Genomic DNA, 22,161 nt, shown 5'->3' with positions numbered 1-22,161 from the left:
CACTAAGCAAACTAAATAACAAATTCTTTGTGAGCAAAAAACTTTAAAACTTTACCTATATTTCTTTTAATTTGATTTAATTGTTGGGGGAAAAAGCATTTTACTAACAAAAAAATCAAAGCTAGTATTAAGTTCTCTTTACATAAATACTGTTTCCAAGCGCCATAAATTAAAGTTGCTTCTGAACTTTGAAACATTAAGCTGATTAAAAGTCCACTTGCAAAAAAAAGTTGTATAATCTTATTGTGCGCCAGATTACACTCCTTATAACTGCTTGAACTGAACTGTTCGAAGTTCGAAGAAACCAAATATAACTCTGAAGCTCAGTGAACCATTCTCAATGACTCATTAATTAGAACTTGACTCGGCTCAATTAGGAAAATCCGTGGCGTATTTTTGTTCATTTCCTTCCATTTTGGCTTTTATTCGATTTGCTTTCGGACTTTTTCTACTTTTGCTCTCTGAAGCTGTTGAGGCTGTTTTCCATCACTTACTTACTCTGCACATGGCACAAAAACACCACACGATATCACCAGGAACCACCCACAATCCAAGAACACCACCCACCACCACCACCCCCTCACAGCCCCCGGCCCAGCTTGCTAATACGTTTTTTACGAATTTCTCTCTTCTCTTTTTCTAGTTGTGCTTTTGTATTTGCCAATTTTAATGAGTGTAGCAAGCAAACCAAGCAAAAAAACAAAAACAGAAAACCAAATCCGAAAAAACAGAAACAGAAACCAAAAACTTTAGCAAAACAACAAAAAACACTACAACAATAACAAGAACAGAGCATTTTGTACAACAACCACAACAAGCAGCTACCAATTCCCACCATTATTATCATCAAGCCAAAACAACAACAACAACAACAATAACAAGAAAGACTCATTTGAATTGCAATAAATAAAAGAACAAGAACAACAAAGCACGTACACAATGTGACAATAAAAACAGTGAGAGAGCAGTAGAAGCTAGAAGGCTAAGAAGCCAAAAAGGAATTTAATTGCACGCACTAGACGAGAAGTAGCCATAAATGAAGTCTAAACAGAACACCAAAAACAGCTAAAACAGTGATAAGGCCAAAAAAAAAAAAAAAAAAAACGCACAAGCAGAGAGAAATCCGCAGAGCAGCCGCAAAAAAAACTGAATACAAAACCAAATAATCCAAGCGTACTTTCCCAACTCACCCAACTCTTGTCGAATGTCCTTGCACCTTTAAGCTCTCGCTGTGTGTGTGAGTGTGTATGTGTGTGTACCCCCATCCACCTGCCACCACCTACCACCTGCCACATTCGTACCACGATCGGTGTCCGTGTTTGTCGTGTAGCACCACCACCTAGAGCAATCCAGCACCACCAAAAAAAAAAAAAAAAATAGAGCAAAAAGTAACTAAAGAGCACCCTCACAAAAAAAAAAAAAATAAATAATACAACAACCGCAGCAACCACAATATATATTTTAACCACCTGCAACAACAACCACCGCAAGCGTTTGCCAGACCGTTTCGGCGGTGCTGCCGCCTTGAGGGCCCGGCCGAACCACCACCAACCACTGAGGCCGACAGGTCAGAGTGAAGCACCCTAGCGCAGAAACCCCCGTCTCCTGGTAGCTCCCGATAGCTCCACTCCCGATTGATCCACTCCACCTAACCACATACCAGCACCACAATTGCACATTACTACCATAGATATCCCCGGCAGTACTACTACCGCATGGAGCGCGGCACCGGCGGTGGTCAGCAGCAGCAGTCGTCGTCGCACCACCAGCAGCAGTCGTCGCACCACCAGTCGTCGCACCACCAACACCAACAGCAACAGCAGCAGTCGCATCAGCAGCAGCAGCGACACCACCAACATGTGGTTGCCGTTCACAGCTTCGATCCGTATCTGACCGCCGGCGGAGCGGACGAGGAGCACACGTCGGGCACCTCGTCCTTTGACAATCCCGCCACGAAGAAGAAGCCGCCCAAGCTGAAGCCCATCCATCGATCCCTGTCCATGGCCATCGACAACTATGCCCCGTCGTCCGCCGACCTCGACATGGACTTGGACATGGAAATGGGCATGGGCATGGAGATGGGCATGGACATGGACATGGACCTCGACATGGAGATCGATATGGAGGGCGAGGGCATTGTCATCAGTGAGAAGCCGCTGATCCACCGCTCGGCCTCGCCCCTGCCCCATTCCCGATCCGGCGCCCTCCCCCCGCAGACCCTAGCAATCCCAGCACAACAATTACAACAACAACAGCTACAACAACAGCAACAACTACAACAACAGCAACATATAGTTTCCCATCCCAGCCAACGTGGCGGCGGTAGTGGCAGTGGTGCCGTCTCCCCAGCCCTCTCTGCCCGCCAGCAACACCATCACCTCCTCCAACAACAACAACAACAACACCAGCAACACCAACAACACCAACAGCAACAACAACAACAGCAACATCAGTTGCACTTGCACACTTTTCAGCAACTTGCCGCACAGGCAACTGCTGGTCGGCATCAGACAAGCCACCAGCAGCAGCACTCACTATCGCACCGCCAACATCCGCAACATACGCATCCACATCAGCTTCAACATCCGCATACGCATCCGCATCCGCATGCGCACCCGAAGAGCTCACCAACCTCACACGCGGTTAGCCCGGTTCTGGGCCAACAGCACCGCCAGCAGCCGGACATTTATCTGGTCAGCAGCAGCAGCAGCCTGGGCGATGGTGTCGGCGTGGGCGGCCTGGGGCTGGGGGCGGGCGGCATGGGCATGGGCATGGGGCGATCGCTGGGCGGTAGCACCTCGCCCATTCAGTTCATCGACGTGGACGACATGCCGAACCCAGTGATTGCGCCCGCGCAACGGCCCATGCACACGCACCCGCTGAAGAAGAACCTGTTCCGGCGATCCGACACCATTGACGTCCATCCGTCTACCAATTTTCAGATGAAGAAGACGCATTCCTTCCACGCGCAACAGGACCCCGCCGCCCTGGACCAAATCCAGCTGGCCGTCGCCGCGGGCTCGGCGGCCTCGAGTCGCCGCACCAGTTCGGTGCGGGGCAACTTCCTAATGCCCGGTCCACCAGGCGGTGCCAAGGAAATCTCGCGATCGCCGTCGCCCAGCCGGAGGGGCTGTCGGTCGCACCGATCGTTCAATGATCCGGCTCGTAGGCCCAGTGTGAAGCCCGAATCGGTGGTGGAGTCGCAGATACGCCATCCCTCGCTGAACGACGACCTGATGGAGCCGATGAACGGGAGGAATCTGTTTGCGGCACCCACCAACCTGTCGCTGGAGAACGAGCTGTTCGTGGACACGCGCTCCCGGAGCAACAGCCACACCAAGATGGAGGAGCTCGGCCTGGCGGAGATCACTGCCGCCGCGGTGGCCGTGCAGCGGCTGCGCAAGAGCTCCGGAGCGGGCTCCTTCGAGGACACGGCCGCCGGCCACAGTGCCACCCACCCGCCATCGGCAGCGAACAGCGTGAAGCAGAAGCGCGAGTCGCACCACCCGCACACCCGCCAAGTGAGCACCCACAGCCTGGAGCTGGACGGACGTCCCTCAACCTCAGCAGCAGCAGCGGCGGCGGCTGCGGCAGCGGGCGGACACGGCCTGCAACTGCACAGCGCGGCGGCGGCGGCCAGTGCGGCGTACCACTTCAAGCGGGGCGCCCAGCACGGCCGATCGCTCTACCTGTCGCCGAGCAACCTGGAGGAGCTAGCCGTCCACCGGCCGGGTGTCCTGGCGGCAGCGGCGGCCTTCCAGGGCACCAACGCCAGCGCCAGTGTGAAGCAGGCCAAGGCGCTGCACAGCGCCAGTGTGCGCCTGCGCAGCTATCGGGAGACGCTGAGCGCGTCGAAGAAGTCGAAGAGCTTCATCGGAGATGCAGGTGCCGGAAGTGGTCCGCCGGCGGGACCGGACGACTTCGAGCTGAGCTCGCCCCACCGACGCAACAGTCGCCCTCTGTCCACGGTCGGACCGGGATCGAGCATCGAGGAGATCAAGCGGAGTCCGCGGCCCATCACCGCCTCGGCGGCGGCGGCCGCCTTCATCGAGGAGAAGCGTCCCAGCTTCGAGCGAAAATCCTCGCTGACGTACGACCACGAGCTGAGCGATGCGGCGTTCGCTGCCCAGGTGCTGCGGCCCTTCCACCACAAACTGGCCGCCGGAGGAAGGAAGGGTTCGGTGACCGGCGGCTCGCACAAGCTGAAGAAGAAGTCGCTGAGCGACGACACCGACGAGGAGGAGGCGGCGGACCGCAAGCGCAAGCGGATCGTCTGCATCGTCCTGTCCACGGTGCTACTGTGCCTGGTCTGCGCCAGCGTCTTCGTGCTGACCATCACGCTGACCTCAAGCTCCGGCCAGGGCGGCAAGAAGGCGCACTCGTTCAGCAGGGACACTCCCGTTCATTGGACCGGCATGCGGCCCTCATGAACTCGAACGCAGAGGCTGTGCCCCGGCCACTTCGACTGCCTGCCGCCTTATGGTTTTCCCCTGACTTTGGACTCGATTTCGTTAACGTTTGCGTTTGCGTTTGCGTTTTCGCTTTCGCTTCCGCTTCGATTCCGTGCTGTCGTTTCGCTCTGCATTTTGTTTCCTCTGCGTCGTCGGGTCTCTGGTTGCACCGTCCCGCCGCCCATCTGACGTCCAACGAGTAAGGGAGCAGAGCACATGGAGGAGCTGCAGCGGCAACCATCGATGAGTCCGTAAGTAGGCAAGGCCTTGTGTGTGGGTTCTTAAAGGTAGAGATGGAGAGTGCTTTAGTTGTACTCGAAACAAACTTCACAGAGCTTCGGTTTTTGGTAATTGTTTTGGCACTAATGTTGTGTTAGAAAAATAGTTACAAAAATGCTTAAGTAAAATATTTAGTTTCTTTATCCTCTTATTATATTTACATGACCAGAAACAACTTTAAATGTTGAGTGAGTCACTATTTTAAATTAAATACCAGTTCTGAATTCCTCATAATTATCAAGAATTCCACGTTAACAACTCTGAAATGCAATTATTTTCCATAAACAAATGATTCAAAAGTATGTTAAAATAGTTGTACCAAGAAAAAATGTAATGTGCACCACGTTGGGCGCCAATTTGTTATTGTATAGAACTATTCCAGTGTGTTACTTGCCTAAGCAATTATATAATGCACAAAATACTAAATGCACTGTCTAAAATCAAATAACTTTTCATCAGACAACTGCAATCGGCATTCTCTGCTGTTCACAACTATGAAATCCAAACTATTCTCCATAAATAGCTAAGCTGAAACAGAATTCTTTAAACTGCATTCCATCTCTGCCCCATCGATGCAAATCAATGAACGAGGTCAGCCCGGATACATTATCGGGCTTAAAGCAGCCCAGTCAGTCGGTGTAGCCATATAGCCATATGTCCTCACAGACCATAAAACTGTGCAAATACAAATATGTGTGTCAGCTCCCTGCTGTCTGTCCATCCACCCAACAGACCACTCCCCTCCCTTCCTCCCCAAACACACCGCCCCCTTGAACAAAGCAAACAAACAAACACACGACGCAGAAGCCGGGATGGAATTTTCAAATATTGAGCTGGCAAAAGCTCAGCAAAATCTCGAGCATTACATAACTGACTAACTGACTAACCTGCCAGGCAAACACGCACACGGTCATAAAAAATGATGCCGTACTTACTTACCATGACTTTAATGACTTTGACTGCATCAGGAGCCGCAGCATCTTCTTGCCGCAAAGCCAAACTAATCAGCACGTGTGTGTGCGGGTGGTTGTACTTTTGCGTGTGTGGGTGTGTTAGTGTTATTTAGCCGAGCACAAACAATGCTTAACCGACTCCCAGTGGGTGGCGGTGGGTGGTTAGGCGACTAACTGACCGACAGACAGACAGACAGACCGACTGGCAGGCTGAGCAGCCAAGGCCTGCGGAGACCTTTCCCTTGGTTATCCTGCTCTTTTTTTATACACTCGCTTAATAGTTTTGTTTGTTAGCGTGTATGTTTGTGTGTGTGTGGGTGTGCAGCATCATTACGGCACGGTACGCTTGGTTTCCTTTTTATTATGTGTGCGTGTGCCCACAGACAGGAGGCACGCTCACACCCGTAGCCTTAATTTCACGTTGACGACATGGAAACTAGGTTACTTTTTCAACTGCGCCTCAGTGAAAGTGCAACAACAGCATAGCAAGCAACAAAAAAACACACTAACAACAATTGTTTATTATAAGATAGCAGCAGCACAGGCAAAAGCAGCAGCAGCAGCAGCAGCAACGCAACAGTAACATCAACTCATGCCAGTGACATTGCCCATCCGCCCCGTTCGCTCCAATGGCCTTGCCAAAGCCGAATGTCCCGTGTGACCGCTAAAGTCCCCAAATTTCCAAGCCCACTAGCAACTTGCAACATACACATAAAAAATGCGACAAATTGACAGTTCGCACAAGAAAGTTTGAGGCCAGAGAAAAGCCAGCGGAAAACTTATTTCATTCTTATCAGGAAGTTGAACTGAAAACTCTAAGAGAAACCACTTGATCAAACTGCTGTAGGTGCAAACTTATTTCTGATAGCTTGTATATTACTTATATTACCGGTCTTGTGGGTCCCTCTGTAGTGCGATTAACTTGTATTCTAAGTTCTAATCGAAAAACCAAGACCTTACAAAGTTGGAGAAGCCAACTTACTGTTGGTTAAGTATATGCATTGAAATATCTGGGAGGCCACACGTTGGGCGCCACTTTGTTTGCACAAAGCCATTCATTTATGCAACACATCTCAATGCAATCTCGCTTAGTTATTATTTACACTTGACGTAGTTCCCATTGTGATATTCATAATTGAAAGCAATAATGGACGAGTTGTTTCAACAAGCTTTCCATTACCAAGCAGAATCTGTTGCATGTCGAATCTCCATCATGCTCTAGTTAAATCAAAAAAAAAAGGGGTGGGGGGAAAAACCCGAATGGCACTGGCAAAGCAGACAGCGGAGGCAACAAAAGTGCATCAATAAATTCAATTTGAAGGTACAATGGATGGAAAACAATCCCCAGAGCCAGGAGCACAAGCACAACCAGAGCGAGAGTTCCATTCCCTAGCTGCTAATTAGGCGTCGGTCGTCATCCGTCAGGCAAACTGCCGTGACGGCCACGCCACAGAACCTGAATCTGGAGGAGTGGAGTGGAGTGAAGCTGGGGACGGGCTCCTTTTGCTTTCAGTGCCACATTTATAATTAAACAACATGAAAGACAAAGCGCCCGGCAGACAGAACAGAGGCAGTTGAATGGAAAGTGAGGGCGGAAAGGGGACGGTGGGGGACAAAAGGACGAGGGCAGGCGTGTGGCTCAAAGTTACTCGGCAGCATTTATGAGCGCCCATAATGGCTGTTAACAATTTAACTTGTTTACCGGTGGGAAAGTTATATGTTAATTGGTCTCGAATAGCCTCGCGCGCTCACCTCCACACGCAAGCGGCTCCGGGAGCTTCAGCACGCATTTGGCTCACCCACGTCCTTGAGGACAGGTGAATGCTCAACTAGGCTATGTCCTGTAAGCGAAAATGCTTAACACCCAGAGGCTGAAAAAATTAAGATCAGAAATCTAGAAGATTTGTAAAATAAAATAGTTGCCAGTCTTTTCAAATGAGTAGTAGAAATTTAATCTTTTACAAGTTCCGGATTTAATTTTAGAGGCGTTTGAAAAAAAAAAAATCCTATCAAAGTTTGAAAAGCCTTTAAATTTTCCATTCAAATAAAAAATGTTATGTGTTACGATCCAATTAAAATAATTCAATTGTTTATTTGATTTTTTTTTAATTTTATAGAAGCTTAAGATAATAGCTAAGGCCATTTTGTATGCAGGATTCTATGAAATAACTATTCCTCTGTTATACTTTGTAGTCTTAGCAGTTAACTAATTATTTAGCCCAAATAATTATTCAAGCCATCCTCTTAAGTAAAGTTTTCTATTATCCTTCTTAATATTACAATAATGGCAAACACCTTTTATCAAGTTGAGCTTAGAAAACGAGGACTTGAAGTAGTGGTTGAATTAATTGCAGATCCCCATGCTGTCCCTTAGTATTCCTGGGGGCCACATAGACCATCAGCATAGAGAATATTATTAATCTGCGAATAAATATGGGCGGCACCACAACCCAATCCACCCTTCAACCTGTGGGCCGAAGGCTTGAGGTCCGAAAACAGGCCAACTGGAGGAGGCATTGTGCTGAGTGGCTGCTACTTACCGGGGCAGCAACAGAGCCAGCACAAACAGCACTTGGCCAAGTGAATAATGGCAGGCATCGTCACCTGGTTTCAGGAACCTGCCACGCCCCCACCCCCCCCTCTGCCCACTTTGGCATTAACACGTTGCGATTACGCCTCATGGACCATGCAAAGGCACGAGCTGTGGCATGGAGTAAGGGCTACGGGGTTGCATGGGGCACGGGGCAGGAAGCCTGGAAGCCTGGACACATCCTGGTCATGTGGCTGGAAACCAGCATGTGGCCTTTGGCCCATATATGCATATGAATTTGATGACGACAGCGGCAACAAAAGCAAAAACACAAAAACAAAAACAAAAGCAAAAGCAACACCAGCAGCAAGAGCAGCGGCAACAGCAGCGATGTGTGATGTTGCATCGTGGTTGCACTCCCCTCGTTAAAGTCGCTGCCTGCGGGCGGAAATGGGATTACTAATTTTTGCAATTAAATGAGCGAGTAAAAAGGGGAAAATTACTTAAATTTTTCCACTAGCCTTGCGCAGCCAAAGTGTGTGCGCCTGTGTTTTTGTTTGCGTTGGTCGGACGGTCGTTTGGTCTGTTCGGCGGTGGCCATTTGGGGCTGGAATTTTTTAATTAAATTTCAGACGAGCGTAAACTGTGCAATCGCAAATAAACAAATATTCGAACCGATGGTAACTCTCTGAATTAGCAGCTTTTCCGGCAAATCAATCAAATTACACAAACAGCACCGGACGAACTTTAACACACGGCAAGGCAACAACAAAAGGACACACGGGGTGTGCAACAGTTTCGCATGCGAATAAACAACAAAACTGATACTGAAACGGCAACAACTGTGACTTGTAGTTGAGTCCGCGTGTATGTTTGTGATTGATTGGCAAACAAATTTTGACACTTTACACAACACCCACGGGCAGGTAACCAATGTTTGTCCATCCAATTCCCCCGCTTCCCGCTCCCCGCTCCCCGCTCCCCTTCGACTTCCTCCATTCGCATTCCCATTCCCATATCCGATCTCCAGTTTGTTGAGCGTTAATTAAAACTGCTGTAAAATGCACAAAAGCGTTGAGCAAACACCAACCGCGACGACAATCGCAGGGGCGTCATGTCAAAGGGGGTTTGGTTCTTTGTGGGTGGTTGGGGGGTTGGGGGGTGCGAAAAAACGAGGACCGTGTGTGAAATGGGGGATGTGTACTTGATATGTGTACACATATCCGAACGTGATAACGTAACCCAGAGCGGAAACGGAAATAAAAACAGCGGGCGATGAACAATGTTGGACTGTGTTTAAAGTAAATAGTCTGGATTGATGAAAGTTGTATTCGAGAATTCATCAACAGGCATTTACTTCAACTGCAGTTCGAACGAAATGCAACAGGAAAATAACGAGTGCGCAGTGAATCAATATTTAGTTTATATCTACCTAAAAACTTGTTCCATAAGAGTTACATACATAGTTTACATAGTTTTCCTATTTATTACTTGATTACCAAATGATTTCATACCATAACAACTTACCTAGGCTTTATTTCAATCAATAAAACATTTTCAATATAGATTTTGGTAAATGAGCAATAATATGTGAGTTATTATTTTAATGTTTTCAATAAATCGTTTAAATCTACCGCTAATTAATTTAAAGAGCGTATATACAAGTAGCTTCTGGCATTAAAAAATAACTTGTGTGTTGTATAAAATATTTTGCAATCCGAAATCATTTACACCGATTCGTATCGTTGACAGTGCGACAGGAGAACGAGCGGAACTTCCGCGAGAATCTGGAGCGCACCTGGATGATGAAGAACCGCACCGAGATGAACCTGCAGCGCCAGCAGATGGAGATGCAGCTGCAGGTGGGTCCATGAGCGGAGTCGGAAGGAAGGAGGTGGCACCGCTGCAGCAGATGCCGCCGGATGAGATGTCAGCGCGCACTGGAAATGTCAGCGGTTGGAAGAAAAACAGGAACCAGAACCAGTTTGTGGCAGGAAGAAGCCGGAGGACCCTTCTTGCCCCGCCCCCTTTGCCCTGCAACTTGCCCCCAAACAACTCCTTTATGCCCCGCCCTAATCAAAGTTATGCGCACAAAAGCTACAAAGAATAACAGAGAACAACACGAAACCGAAACAAAAGAAATTGTTAACTAAAATATAATTGAGGATGGAGCACTCCGAAGTGCTCGGCTAAAGCTAAAGCTAAAGTTAATGCTAATTGTAGTTAAGTCCGCCCAGGCGGAAATCACTTGTTTTATATCTAACTGAGAGGTAGACTCCACTTAGAGCAAACAAAAAACAGAATACGGAGGTCGAAGAAAATCAAAAGTGATGCAGTTTAGTTAATAGTTAAACGTTGTTTATAGAGTTACTTCGATGGCATTTTAAATGTTAGATCAAGAAGGTTCTGGTGTCCAAATTCGCATACGCATAAATTCTCCGAGGGTTCAACATCACTTGAAAGGATGGCCTAAAATTTGCATACGTAGCTTTTATTCCGAAAATCCCATGTACAAAACTAGTTTGTACGACTTTTTCACAGCACAATTTCAGACTCAATTTCAAGTGTGTTTAAACCACAAGAGACTTCCTTAATTAGTAAAAATATTATGAGTTACTTGGAATGTTGTTAAAATGTCTCGTTTGGAAAAGAGCAAAGAATGGCAATTAAAAATTCTGAAATGAAATTACTGCAAACTGTTTTGCCTTCCAGCGAAATTGTTTACCAGAACTGACTCGATTATCCTGTAATTATTGTGCTTAGGATATGATCTAGTTGAGGCTGCAGGACGACGCCAACTGGAAGGAGCACTTAAGCGAAAGGTTTCGATTGTTCAGTTGATTAGCCAAATGGTTTCAATTCTTCTTTAGCAGAGCCCTCCCCCTTCGGTTTTTCCCACCCAGCAAACTCCACCGGAATGGCGTCGACTGGGCAGCTGGCGAGAGAAAAAAGTTGGTCAATAGTTATGTCTGAAACTAAGTTGTTAACTGAAAAGTACTCCTAAGTAAATGTTAATAGCAATAAACAACAGAAAGTTTTTGTATCTCTTAGACGACGTTGAAGAAGAGGCAAGGAGGCGAAGGAAAAGCGCAAGCCGAAGTATCAAGTATTCCAAGAAACATTTTGAGTAAAAATACGATTTTCATAGGTTAACAGTAATTGTAAAAGAGCAGCAAAGGAACATTCAATAGATTTACTCATACTCGAAAGAACAACTTGTGCCAAAGAAAACGTAAAAAACAAATCCTAAAGAGAACCTGCTAGAAAAGCGGCATAGCGTAATTAAATAAATAAATAACTAAATAATAATAACGAGGAAGAGTTAGGTATTTAGCGGATCGATGTGAAACTGTTACTTAAGTGCAAAACGAGCTTGTTGTCGAATTAATTTTTAAATGGATTTAAACTAAGTGAAACTAAGCTAAATGTTAAATGTTTTTTTAGGTGTTCAATGTTACAACTAATTTGTGGTCGAGCAGCCCAAAAGCAGCTAAAATTGATTGCCCAGCCTTCGCCAAATGAATAATTTTACGAACCCGTGCTAACTCAGTTGCAAAGTTTAACGACAAAATTTAGCTTGAAGCAAACTTCTATCGGTTTCAGCCAACAGAGCGTTGAAGGCTTGAATCCCAAGTTGTGAACGCACTTCCCTGTCAGCCCATTCTCTCTGCCCAATTAACAATTAGCCGGAAATGTATTTTCAAGCGCACATGTGTTTTCTATTTCTAATTCTCGCCCGATTGCACAAAGGCAATTTAATAGGTTTTTGGATTCTGGCGTTAAATCAATGCGAGATCCAGAGATAACAGAATTAGTTTGTGTCCACAAAGTTTGCAATTTTATATATGTACCTGCACAAACCACAAACATTATATAAACAACAAAGGAAACATTGTAAGTTTTGGCCAACCAAACGCTCTCACATACAGAGGAAACCTTGCTTTTGAAGGTAAAACATTTTAGTTAGGTAAATAAATATTATTTTTAATTTTGAAAAGTGACAGTTTGCCGAAACCATTCATCGAACTTATTTCCCCTCATAAAGTTCTTAAGTTGAAACGCCTTGCAACGCAGTACACAAATTAATTACGTTTTGGGGCTGTTGGAAAGCGGGGAAGGAGGAGTTCAACGATAGGCAGGACAAAAACAAATGGAAAGCTTTAAACTAGCTCAATAAATTGTAACTTTAAACATTTAATCTACTTAGAGCGGATCGTTGTTAAATGCAATGCAAGTACGTCGAAGACAAAGACTCCCACACCTCATTCAGATTTGTAAGATTTGCATTTCGGTCTAGGAATCAATTTCGTATTTGACCAGACACAGAGGCTAAACACATTCAAATTTACGCAAGGAAACCGCAAAGCATATTTAATATAAACAATCAAGCAAAACATTGTACTTAGTAATTGCATTTAACATGAGGGGCGGAGGATATTTACTAGGTTCGCATTATTGATTTAACTGCATGCTTAAACTAACGAAAGTAAACGGGGTATCAACTGAACGGCGGCAAAACAAAAACCCTAATTAAAACAATACAACTAACGTCTGTAATTATGGCTAGCTAAGTGTAAAAATGTAAGCTGAATTATTATACAACCAACTACAATCGAAGCAAGAAAATTGATGTAATTGAAATACTCGTAACGTTTTAGGGCAAAATACCAATGAATAATGAATAATGACACAGGTTTAACACGAACACGCAGCAAGAATAAATTAATGAATAACGAAATTATTTCTCGAGAAAAAATCAAACTTTTTAGCCTTTGAACGAGAGACTTTTGGTGCCCAATCCAGTTTGAGCAATTATTTACAAGTGAAAAAAAAATAACGAAACAGAACACACAGAAAGACACACACAACAACAGATCCACACACACAAGCAGGTGTATTGTACATAGAACAACAAACCAAATGAGTAAATACCAAGTAGGTACATAAATAAATAATGAGAAGGCTTATCCAAGAAAATCAACATTAAATAAATTAACAACGGAAATCAAACAAAAACAGGTAATACTTCAACTTGTGCGCAAGGAATCAACTTTTACTGTTAATTGTTGCTGGCAATGCAAAACGCAGAGCCAACCGAAAACGAAAATTACAAAAATAAACCACGAAAATGCAAACCAAATATATTTAAAAATACATTTGAACGCCTTCAGCGTTTTATTCATCAAGCAAGAAATGTTGAATCGAAAGAAAAACGTCAAACAAAAGCCATACAAGCGATAAATCAATTTGTGTCACCTGTGTAGTAAGTATATCTCAGTATTTGTAACTGAAAATGAAAATGCGTTGAAGTTCTGGCATGAACCACAACCACAACAAAGAAAAATCAAATGAAAATAAACTGAATTTACAAGTGAACCTTGTGTATTATTTACGACAATATGCTATTTGTCTAGTGCTTTCGTGGCTTAGCAATTTCTTTATTTGCGAAGAAGTAAGTATCTCGAGGGTGAAAAATAACATACTTTGGCGTAATAAATTAAGTTCCGTCCAAAAATGTTTCCCATTTTTTATTTCACCTAATGTGTTTTACAATTGGTTTGTTCCCCCATCTTTTCAGTATTGGTTTATTAAGGACCTTACTAGCATAGATATTTTTAAATCACGCAACAAGAAATAATTATTAAATGTATTTTTGGTTTTGGCAACATTTGAATACAATTTTATACTATATATATTTCTAAAATCAGGCAAGTTTTTTAGCCTTTTCAATGCCAACAGCTCTTGATCTTAACAATACATGTTTTAAGAAATTTAAGTGTTCTGTAAAGGTATCTTGAACCACTATATTTTTTACCAAGACTTACTGGAAATAACTTTGAAGGATTTTAAATATCTTTGCAAGATTATGTTTTAAATTTTTAAATTAAAAAAAATATATTCTAATTATTAAAAGTTAGTTTGCGTGCGTCTTTTATGACACAACGTTTACCTTTTTCCCAAAGTAAATAAATCGACTATATGGCCTAAGGTTTTGCAGCGCCATCTTTAGGAAGCTTTTAGAACTATTGGTAAAAGCACTGCAGTGTGCCCCAACTGCAAAAAATACCGCACCAGCAATCGATAACTGTCTCCAAAAATAATACCAAGCCCCCACCTATGAATGACCCGAAAAGCTCTCGTAGCCAGCTTTTGCCTGTCGATCGCCATTAGCTTATCGGAGTCGCGATCTGATCGGATCCGAAAAGTCGAAAAAACAAAGTAAAATTAAATTAATAAGCAATTAGCCAGTGTAAACAGAGTGCCGTAAGCGGACTAACCGAACCAGCTGAACTAAAGTTTCGCTTTTGTTCCGCGGTGGAGCCAAAATAAACAAGCGAGTGAAAGAAGGCAGGCGGTGGTGGAGAAGAAAGGAGGGGGGAGGAGAGGCGGAGGAGCGGACAACGAGGCAGAAACAAAAGCACGAAACGGCGGACAGAACCAGTCGAAACAAAACAACAAACCGGAGCGGACGCACTCGAAAAAAGTGAATAAAATTTATTTCTGTGCTTAGTGCGAAGCTGTGTGAGTGCCACCGATTGTACGCGCGCGTGTATGTGTGTGTGCTGTGTATATTTAAACAATATTTAAAAATCATACGCCAGACGAAAAGCGAAGATCTCCTCTCCGCCAACAACGAAGCGGAGCAGACAGATAAATAAAAACAGAATCCGAGACAAAAACAACGCGACTGTGACGCGGCAAGGTGCTGGAGGTCACTCGGCCCATTTCGCATAGCACCACCCACCGCCACCCCCCGCGCATTCAACCCCGTAACCAGTTCCAGTTCCATCCGCCCGCTAAAAGCACGCGCGATCTGAAAAAAAACTCTCTGAAAAAAGGCAATATATATATAGAAAACACACAAAAAAAAAATCAACACAATAGCAAACTCACGCGCTTCGTCGTTTTATTGCCCGCCCTCTCGACTGATAAACGTCAGTTGATAAATATATATCGCATCACACTAAAACAAACACCAGCAAACAAACACCAATTATTCCAATAAAGCCAGCGCCAAGTGCGAATGCGCCCTCGATTTGTATGCCATCAGCAGCACTCGGTTGCCCATTCCCACTTCCATCCCCATTCCCATTCCCACTACCAGTTCCATCACCATCCCAATCCCCCGCAACATTCCCACCACATTTACGGCGCCACTGACGTCAGTTATCGGCGTTATCGCACCGCCAACATGGTGGTGGCCGAGGGAGTTATGGACTCCGGATCGGGGATCGGGATGGCGGCCCACTACAAGGAGACCCCGTTATCCGAACTGAGCTTCGAGACCCGGACCCAGCTCTCCCGCATGCTGAACCGCAAGAAGGTGCTGCGATCCGAGGAGGGCTACCAGCGGGACTGGCGTGGCATCCTGGACCTGGCCAAGCAGAAGGACTTCGTCGATGAGAACGCCAACGATCCCATGGGTCTGGTGCTCGTCAGCTGGAGCCAGCGGGACCCCCAGAACGCCACGGTCGGCAACCTCGAAGACTTTCTCGGCATCATCGATCGATGGGACGTCTGCGACGACATTCAGGAAAATCTTGGTAATTACTAAACAGCAACAAAAGATAGACTTCAAATTAGTTGTCAAGATTAAGGTTTGGAGCATTGAGGATTTCCATCCGTACAAATAAAAACATTGATCGTTAAAAACTCATGAAGTTTGGCACTTTAAAATATTATTTTTAATTTTAGTAATGATCCTAATTAAATGATCATTATTCTTTATCAGTTTTTATTTGTACTCCAAAGATTATATATTTAGGAAAATCCAGCTGGTCTTTATTTCTTGTTGTTTCGAGATAATCCAATGCCATCTAACGTCAGTCTTGAGTAATAAACAATTAACTGAGACCCACTTAAAAAAATACTGAGCAAATTTAATTGTAATTAAAATCAATTAAGTGTAATCAATTAATAGAATTAGGCCGAAGTTATTTGAAATGCTTTTCTGATAGGTGACTTTCAAATATTCTATAGCCAATTTACAATATAACAGAACGGCTCTAAATTGTGTTTGTTTTATGAACGGACTCAAAAATGCCTTAAAATTAATGGGATGATGCAACTGCAACTCTTATTTACTTTTGATGAATTTGTTTTCGGATTTATGGTCGTTTTGTTTTTTTAAAAACGATAGTGAACGAAATTTATGACGGTATTGAGTGTAGGCATAATGCGTTCATTACAAACTTATCTATAGTGTTTATCTAACTTTAACAACCGCTGTAGTTGAGTACATAAACAAATTGAGTTATGACAAATTCTAAAAAACCAAAGATACACTTCTGAATGATTAATTTTTAAATTGATTATTATTTACTACCAAAGAAAGTTGTCCAAAAATCTCAACAAATTTGAACAGCCTTAGACAACAGAACATAAACAATTCAAATTAGAGAGGAATGCCAATCATTTAGGAAAGTGTTTTTTTTTTACACGTAGGGGATTCACCTGACAAAAGTTGTTGTCATTAAAAAGAACTTTGGCACGGCTGTTTTTGTTTAGGCCAATATATTTCTATACGATATATTTGTATACGAGTTTTTGTTTTGACTGAAATTTGCATGGTTTCCTTGAAAACAAAATGTGTTCATATTAAGTTAAAGACAAATCAAAAAACAGAAGGTCGAAACATGATTTACGAAAAACAAATTTTGTTTAAAAAATATAACGGAAATTTTTTTAATCATTTGTTTTTTCCTATGTGTTTAAATTAAATGCTGTTATTAAGCATAAAAATAAGAAACTTACCGATGACTGACTTCAATTATGTTAATATTTAAACGACTTTTCTCTTTTCAAGCATTTCTGGTTTAATCTAGATTCTGTGATTTATAATCATTTTGTTTTTTGTTGTTATAAAAATAGCATACCAGTGAACTTGAAAACTTGCAGACAAAAAAACATTTTGTTTTCATTTGAGCACATTCTTTTTACTAGAATTTATTTTTTATTTCATTTAACGTCTTTAATTGATTATTTTCATTGAATTTTGGGCATGCAGCAAAGGACATCCAGCGCTACATTTTGAAGCAGGAGCAGCGACAGAACGCTCTTGCGGAGGCGTTTCCTTCTCCTCCCAGTGACTGTATCGAAACCAACAACAACTACAGCAGCAACAACAACATCACAGTGGGCCAAAGTGTCCAAATCCTGAGCGAAGAAGATCAGAGGTGTGCGCAGATGGGCCAACCGCTGCCGAGGTACAATGCCTGTGTTTTGTATGCCGAGGCGGACCTCGAGCATGCCACCGAGATCATGAATAATCTAGAGTCTGATCGATACAATCTCCGAGTGAGTGAGATCCCTTGGGTCTTGGATTCAACAAGAAATAACCAGGTACCATTTATCCACAGCTCTTCCTGCGCCATCGCGACATGCTAATGGGCGTTCCCTTCGAGCATGTCCAACTTTCCCACTTCTTGGCCACCCGCTGTAATTACCTGATCGTCGTGCTAACAGATGAGTTTCTTCGGAGTCCAGAGAACACGTACCTCGTGAACTTCACCCAGAAGCTTCAAATCGGTGAGTGACTGGCTACTTAGCTCAAAGCCCAGGGCCAGTGCACATAACAAGTTCCACTTTCCACTTTCCGATCGCCTCGCAGAGAACAACAGTCGAAAGATCATACCGATTCTGTACAAGACGGGTATGCACATACCCCACACCCTGGGTATCTATACGCACATGAACTACGGCGGAGACTCCAAGTTGTTCAACTTTTGGGACAAGTTGGCCCGCTCACTCCACGATCTGGATGCTTCTTCTACCTTCTCCACGCGACCAGTGCAAACGTAAGAGTTGATACTTTATTATTTGTTTGTATAGCTGAAAGTGGAATGATAATTCTTAAGGGCGGAGAAAAGTCATTAGATCGTTGTGTCACTTGAGATAAATAAAGTTATAAAGGCAATAAGTACAACTGAATTTCCTTACGCCAACATTACTATTGCGTACATTTTATTAGCTCATGTTTTTGCCTTTTTTTGAGTTTCATGGGCTGCGAAATCAGTTTATAGTATTCGCATAAAATGCTCAATTATATACTAACTGCTTGTAAACAAAATATATAAGCAAATAGCACATAGCGTATGAGCGATCAGCCGCAGAACAATCTAGCAGGAATTTTTATTTGATTTTCTTTATTAGAAGAAGATACTTTTGTTTTAAGAAAGCACAGACTTAAAGATTGCCTCTCAGACGCTTTTGAATCAAAATGATCAGCCAGTATTACGTTACGTATGAGTAATGCAATTTAAAAATGACAACGGAAATGACCTTTCAAAAACGTATATGTAGTAGTAAGATTAAATGAATAAGAAATAAGCTTTAATTCGAATGTTGAACAAAGACAAAATTTATACAAAAAAAGAAATTTGGCTTCCCTCAAAGAACCCCGAAATGTTATCACTAATGCCTATAAATCTTCCCACACAGACCATCGCCGGTGAAGGAATCTGCTCCGCAGTTGGTCAGCACACCCAGCATCCGGATACAGATCAACGATAAGGATGTGACCGACATGCCCAACTTCAAGGTGCCGGAAGCAGAAACGACTTTGGTGTCGATCTCCGGCAGCACCAGTTCCCCTACGCCGGAGCGCAAGCCGAAGAAGACGGATCGCTTCCTGCGCAAGTTCACGCACAGCTTTGGCAAGACGCCGAAGAGCGAGAAGAGCAGTGCCAAGACCCTGCGACACGCCCACTCCGTCAGCACGATCAATGTGACGGAACGCGAAAGGACACTCAGTGCCAGCAGCTCCAATATCTCCACAACGTCGGAGAGCAAGAAGAGCTCCATCAAGTGGCAGCCAAACATCCTGAAGAAGGTCCTGTTCTCCCGGTCCAGCAACAAGCTGCAGACGCCGGGCTGAGTTCGCAACAATTAGGATAGCCATTCATTTGATTCCTCCCGATTCCTTGTCGTGTACCCAGTCTAGTTATGGCCGAAAAATCGGCTACGTCGTCACTCTCCATGCTTAGTGATAATCCCTAGCCTAATCCCTATCAAAGTCAACTAACTTAATATATACTTAGACGCACTTGTTAACTTATATAAGACAACAACGAATAAAGACAATACCAGATATCTGCACAAAATGTATCACAAAGCACATAGGCAAACGACCGAATACGAACCAAAAACGCTATTTGTTTACGACGATAGATTTGATAAACAGACAGACAAATTGGCAATTGCGCTGAGTGAGGTTAAATGCGCGACACACTGCTAATCGAAGCGCTCAATTAACTGTTAGTCACGCGTTCGATAAGTGACTTACTTAATTAAATTATCTCAGTTGCTGTTCTCGCAACTCATACCCCCAGCCCAGATGAGTAATGACCATATATGCATGTATAAACTATACACATTCGTAGACTATTGTTGCATTGTGCGGGCAGTGCTTTATCACTCTGTAAATTGCTCAAGCAGTTCTAACCGATTGCTAGCAATAAGTAATTGTTTGATTTGGGTACCGCCTTGGGCCGGTTCTACCATGTGATTAGCTTTAACTGATACCGATTGTTACTGATTGCTGTGAATGCGTGACCATAAGCCTAATGTGCACTTAAACACACTTACTAAGAAGTAAGGCAAGGATTGACAATACAGTGAGACGCCACAAGGCGTCGACTTGTTGATGTATTGAAAATCATTGGCATTAGTATATGTATTTATATCTACACACTGTGCGTTCCACAAGCATAAAGGGTTAACAACCACATTATGTTAAAGCATTAAGCGAAAATAAAATCGGCTATAATGCGCTCAATGTCGGGCATCGATCGTAGATCTAAGACCTTCGCGCCACGTGTCATTTATGGTTATGAAACGCACCGTTACCATATCGGAAATGAGCAAGCTCCAGTTGAGCGGCAATAAACTGTTCAATGTTTGGCTCAATAATTTATTGTTGAATGTAGACAACCTTTAGTTCGTTCATGTTTAATAAACATTGCTGTTGATGTGTGAATCCCCCGTATATTTACATACAGTTGTTCGCATACATATTGAGTGGAAATGTTTATCGACCAGTTCCGGTTAATCTACAAGACAGTTCGAATCGGTTTAAATTTTTGTATTTTTTTTGTTTTATTTATTTTCTGTTTTTTATTGTTTAAATCGTTTAATGTTTTAATAATAGCTCCTCGCTCACATTCCTCACTTCGTCTCTTCCTGCGTTTAATTTCGCTCTCTGTGTGTTACAATTTACACTGTGAACAAATTTGTTTTTTTTTTTTAGCCTTACTGCTCCTTGCGACTTGAGCTTGTTCTTTAAACTTTGTTTTTTTTTGTTTTTGTTACTTTTTAATTGAATTTATGTTTTTGTTTTTTGTTTGGTTGTTTCTCTGCTCAATGTTGGTTTTATGTGAGTGTGTGTATTTATATATCGATTTATATATGTTATTAATTTTAATCTGTCGTTTGTTATCCGCTTAGCTTGTTTTCCTTTGTTAGAGTTATTTTAATGATTTCATTATCGTTTAACAAAATTAATAAAAACAGTTTGTAATTTGTTTGCTCTTTGTTGTATGTATATGTTAATTGATCAATTTATTCGTAATTCGCAATATTAAAACAATGTAACGCATGATGTTGCATCTTCTGCCTCGACTCGCGCTCTATGAGTATTATTTGCAAATTGTTTCGTAGCTTAATTAATGCCTTCTTTTGGGGATGTCTTACATTCGTTCGACGTGTTATTCATCTTATAAATCTAACTGATTGCATTTACACAGAGTGTGTGACGACGAGTCTGAGTGGAGGGGCAGGGCAGGGCCTCGAATCGGGATTGGATCGAACAGAACCTAACTAACTCAACCGGAACTAAGGTTCGTGTAAGTGTCTGTTTGTTCGTTAAAGCGTTATCCTTTATAGTTAAGTGTTAACAATGATTATGATTATGGAAGTCAGCTGAAGAAGTCTGTATCGGTTTGGAAGTTGAGTTATCATCGTATTGCGAGTTCCCGTCTTATAACTATGTAATGCTTGTTGAGTACGCATAGGTATTTCCGTATTACCTTCCTCAATCTCTATAACTCGACTCCCCTCCCTCGTACTCCGTCCTCTAATCATACATACATACACATGGAGATATATTCATCGTCGTTTTTTGGGTCGCTTTGCCGTTCTCGACTTACTAATAAATTAAAACAACACTAATGAATTTGTTTTTCGCCTCGCTAATTGTGAATTCTCGTTTAACGTTCTTCCTCATCGCTTTGCTTCTCGCTTTTCTAACTTTTCGTTTATTATCGTTATCAATTAATTATCAATTTCAATTTTCATTTATACATACTAGGTTTTCATTTAATTTTCTCGCTTCAATGCTTAGATTTTTGTGCCTTGGACAAACGTATGTTAAAAATCGCTTTCTTTTTTATCGCTTCTCTTTTCCGTATTACATTTAAGTTAGTTTATGTTTAGAGCGGAATACAGTTTTGGTTGATCTCGGCGTGGTTTTAGTAACTGACCACTTTGTTTGCGTCTAAAGATCTGATAAAGCAGCGGAAGGTTCCTAATCGAGTGCCCATAGATCTAATCTAGGACATAGTGACGAGCAACGTAGACCAGCTACGAATGCTATTGAATCCCTAAACAAATAGACACTACAAATAAAGGCGATCGCAATTAAAAATCAAATCCATATAGGGTAAAGAATAAGTGAAGGAGAAAATCAATTCGAACTACTAGAAAGAAAATTGAATTGAACTAAATTGAGTTAATTTTTACTATCACTGTCATAAGTTACTTTTCAAACTAAGGATCACTTCCCCGATGTTCAATTGGTAACTACAAAATGATCTTACAATATTTAAAATACAGATTATTATAATCAACAACTAAAAAGTGTTCTTTTAAACCTCAAGCACTTCTCTATAAAAAAAGCAATATTTGCCAAATTTTAAAACTCTTTGTTCTAGACACCGAAACACGTTCTTTA

The 22,161-nt window shown here is 42.9% G+C and overlaps 3 protein-coding genes across 4 annotated transcripts in view; all 3 read left to right on the top strand.

Annotated features, from left to right (window-relative positions):
* The window catches only part of LOC108090446, a 41,870-nt gene extending 31,819 nt beyond the window's left edge, over positions 1–10,051 (top strand). For both annotated transcript variants that reach the window (XM_017189129.2, XM_017189128.2), the window contains exons 3-4: positions 644–4,702; positions 9,966–10,051. In XM_017189129.2, coding sequence (XP_017044618.1) covers positions 1,716–4,430 — 2,715 coding nt within the window. In that variant the 5' untranslated portion in view covers positions 644–1,715 and the 3' untranslated portion in view covers positions 4,431–4,702; positions 9,966–10,051. The remainder of the gene's footprint in view (positions 1–643; positions 4,703–9,965) is intronic.
* LOC108090254 (pneumococcal serine-rich repeat protein) overlaps positions 1–13,589 on the top strand; it is a 76,632-nt gene extending 63,043 nt beyond the window's left edge. Inside the window, 1 exon segment of the mRNA XM_043208019.1 lies at positions 9,966–13,589. Coding sequence (XP_043063954.1) covers positions 9,966–10,087 — 122 coding nt within the window. The 3' untranslated portion in view covers positions 10,088–13,589.
* Positions 13,590–14,361: 772 nt separating this feature from the next.
* Positions 14,362–20,831, top strand: LOC108090417 (myeloid differentiation primary response protein MyD88). The gene is made up of 5 exons (XM_017189074.2): positions 14,362–15,757; positions 17,221–17,510; positions 17,573–17,741; positions 17,824–18,010; positions 18,654–20,831. The coding sequence occupies exons 1-5, from the start codon at positions 15,238–15,240 to the stop codon at positions 19,087–19,089; spliced, it is 1,602 nt and encodes a 533-aa protein (XP_017044563.1). The 5' UTR covers positions 14,362–15,237; the 3' UTR covers positions 19,090–20,831.
* The last annotated feature ends 1,330 nt before the right edge of the window (positions 20,832–22,161 follow it).

The sequence above is a fragment of the Drosophila ficusphila genome, unplaced genomic scaffold (genome assembly GCF_018152265.1).
Source record: "Drosophila ficusphila isolate 14025-0441.05 unplaced genomic scaffold, ASM1815226v1 contig_414, whole genome shotgun sequence".
In the NCBI taxonomy this organism is placed as follows: domain Eukaryota; kingdom Metazoa; phylum Arthropoda; class Insecta; order Diptera; family Drosophilidae; genus Drosophila; species Drosophila ficusphila.
The sequence above is the reverse complement of the archived record's forward strand: the minus strand, read 5'-3'. Positions and strand labels throughout refer to the sequence as shown.

Bases quoted from the DNA above. Each gene is read 5' to 3' on its own strand.
- LOC108090417 (XM_017189074.2), top strand. From the start codon at position 15,238: ATGCGCCCTCGATTTGTATGCCATCAGCAGCACTCGGTTGCCCATTCC. The intron at 15,758-17,220 runs GTAATTACTAAA...TTGGGCATGCAG, and splicing joins CGACATTCAGGAAAATCTTG to CAAAGGACATCCAGCGCTAC. The intron at 17,742-17,823 runs GTGAGTGACTGG...ATCGCCTCGCAG, and splicing joins CACCCAGAAGCTTCAAATCG to AGAACAACAGTCGAAAGATC.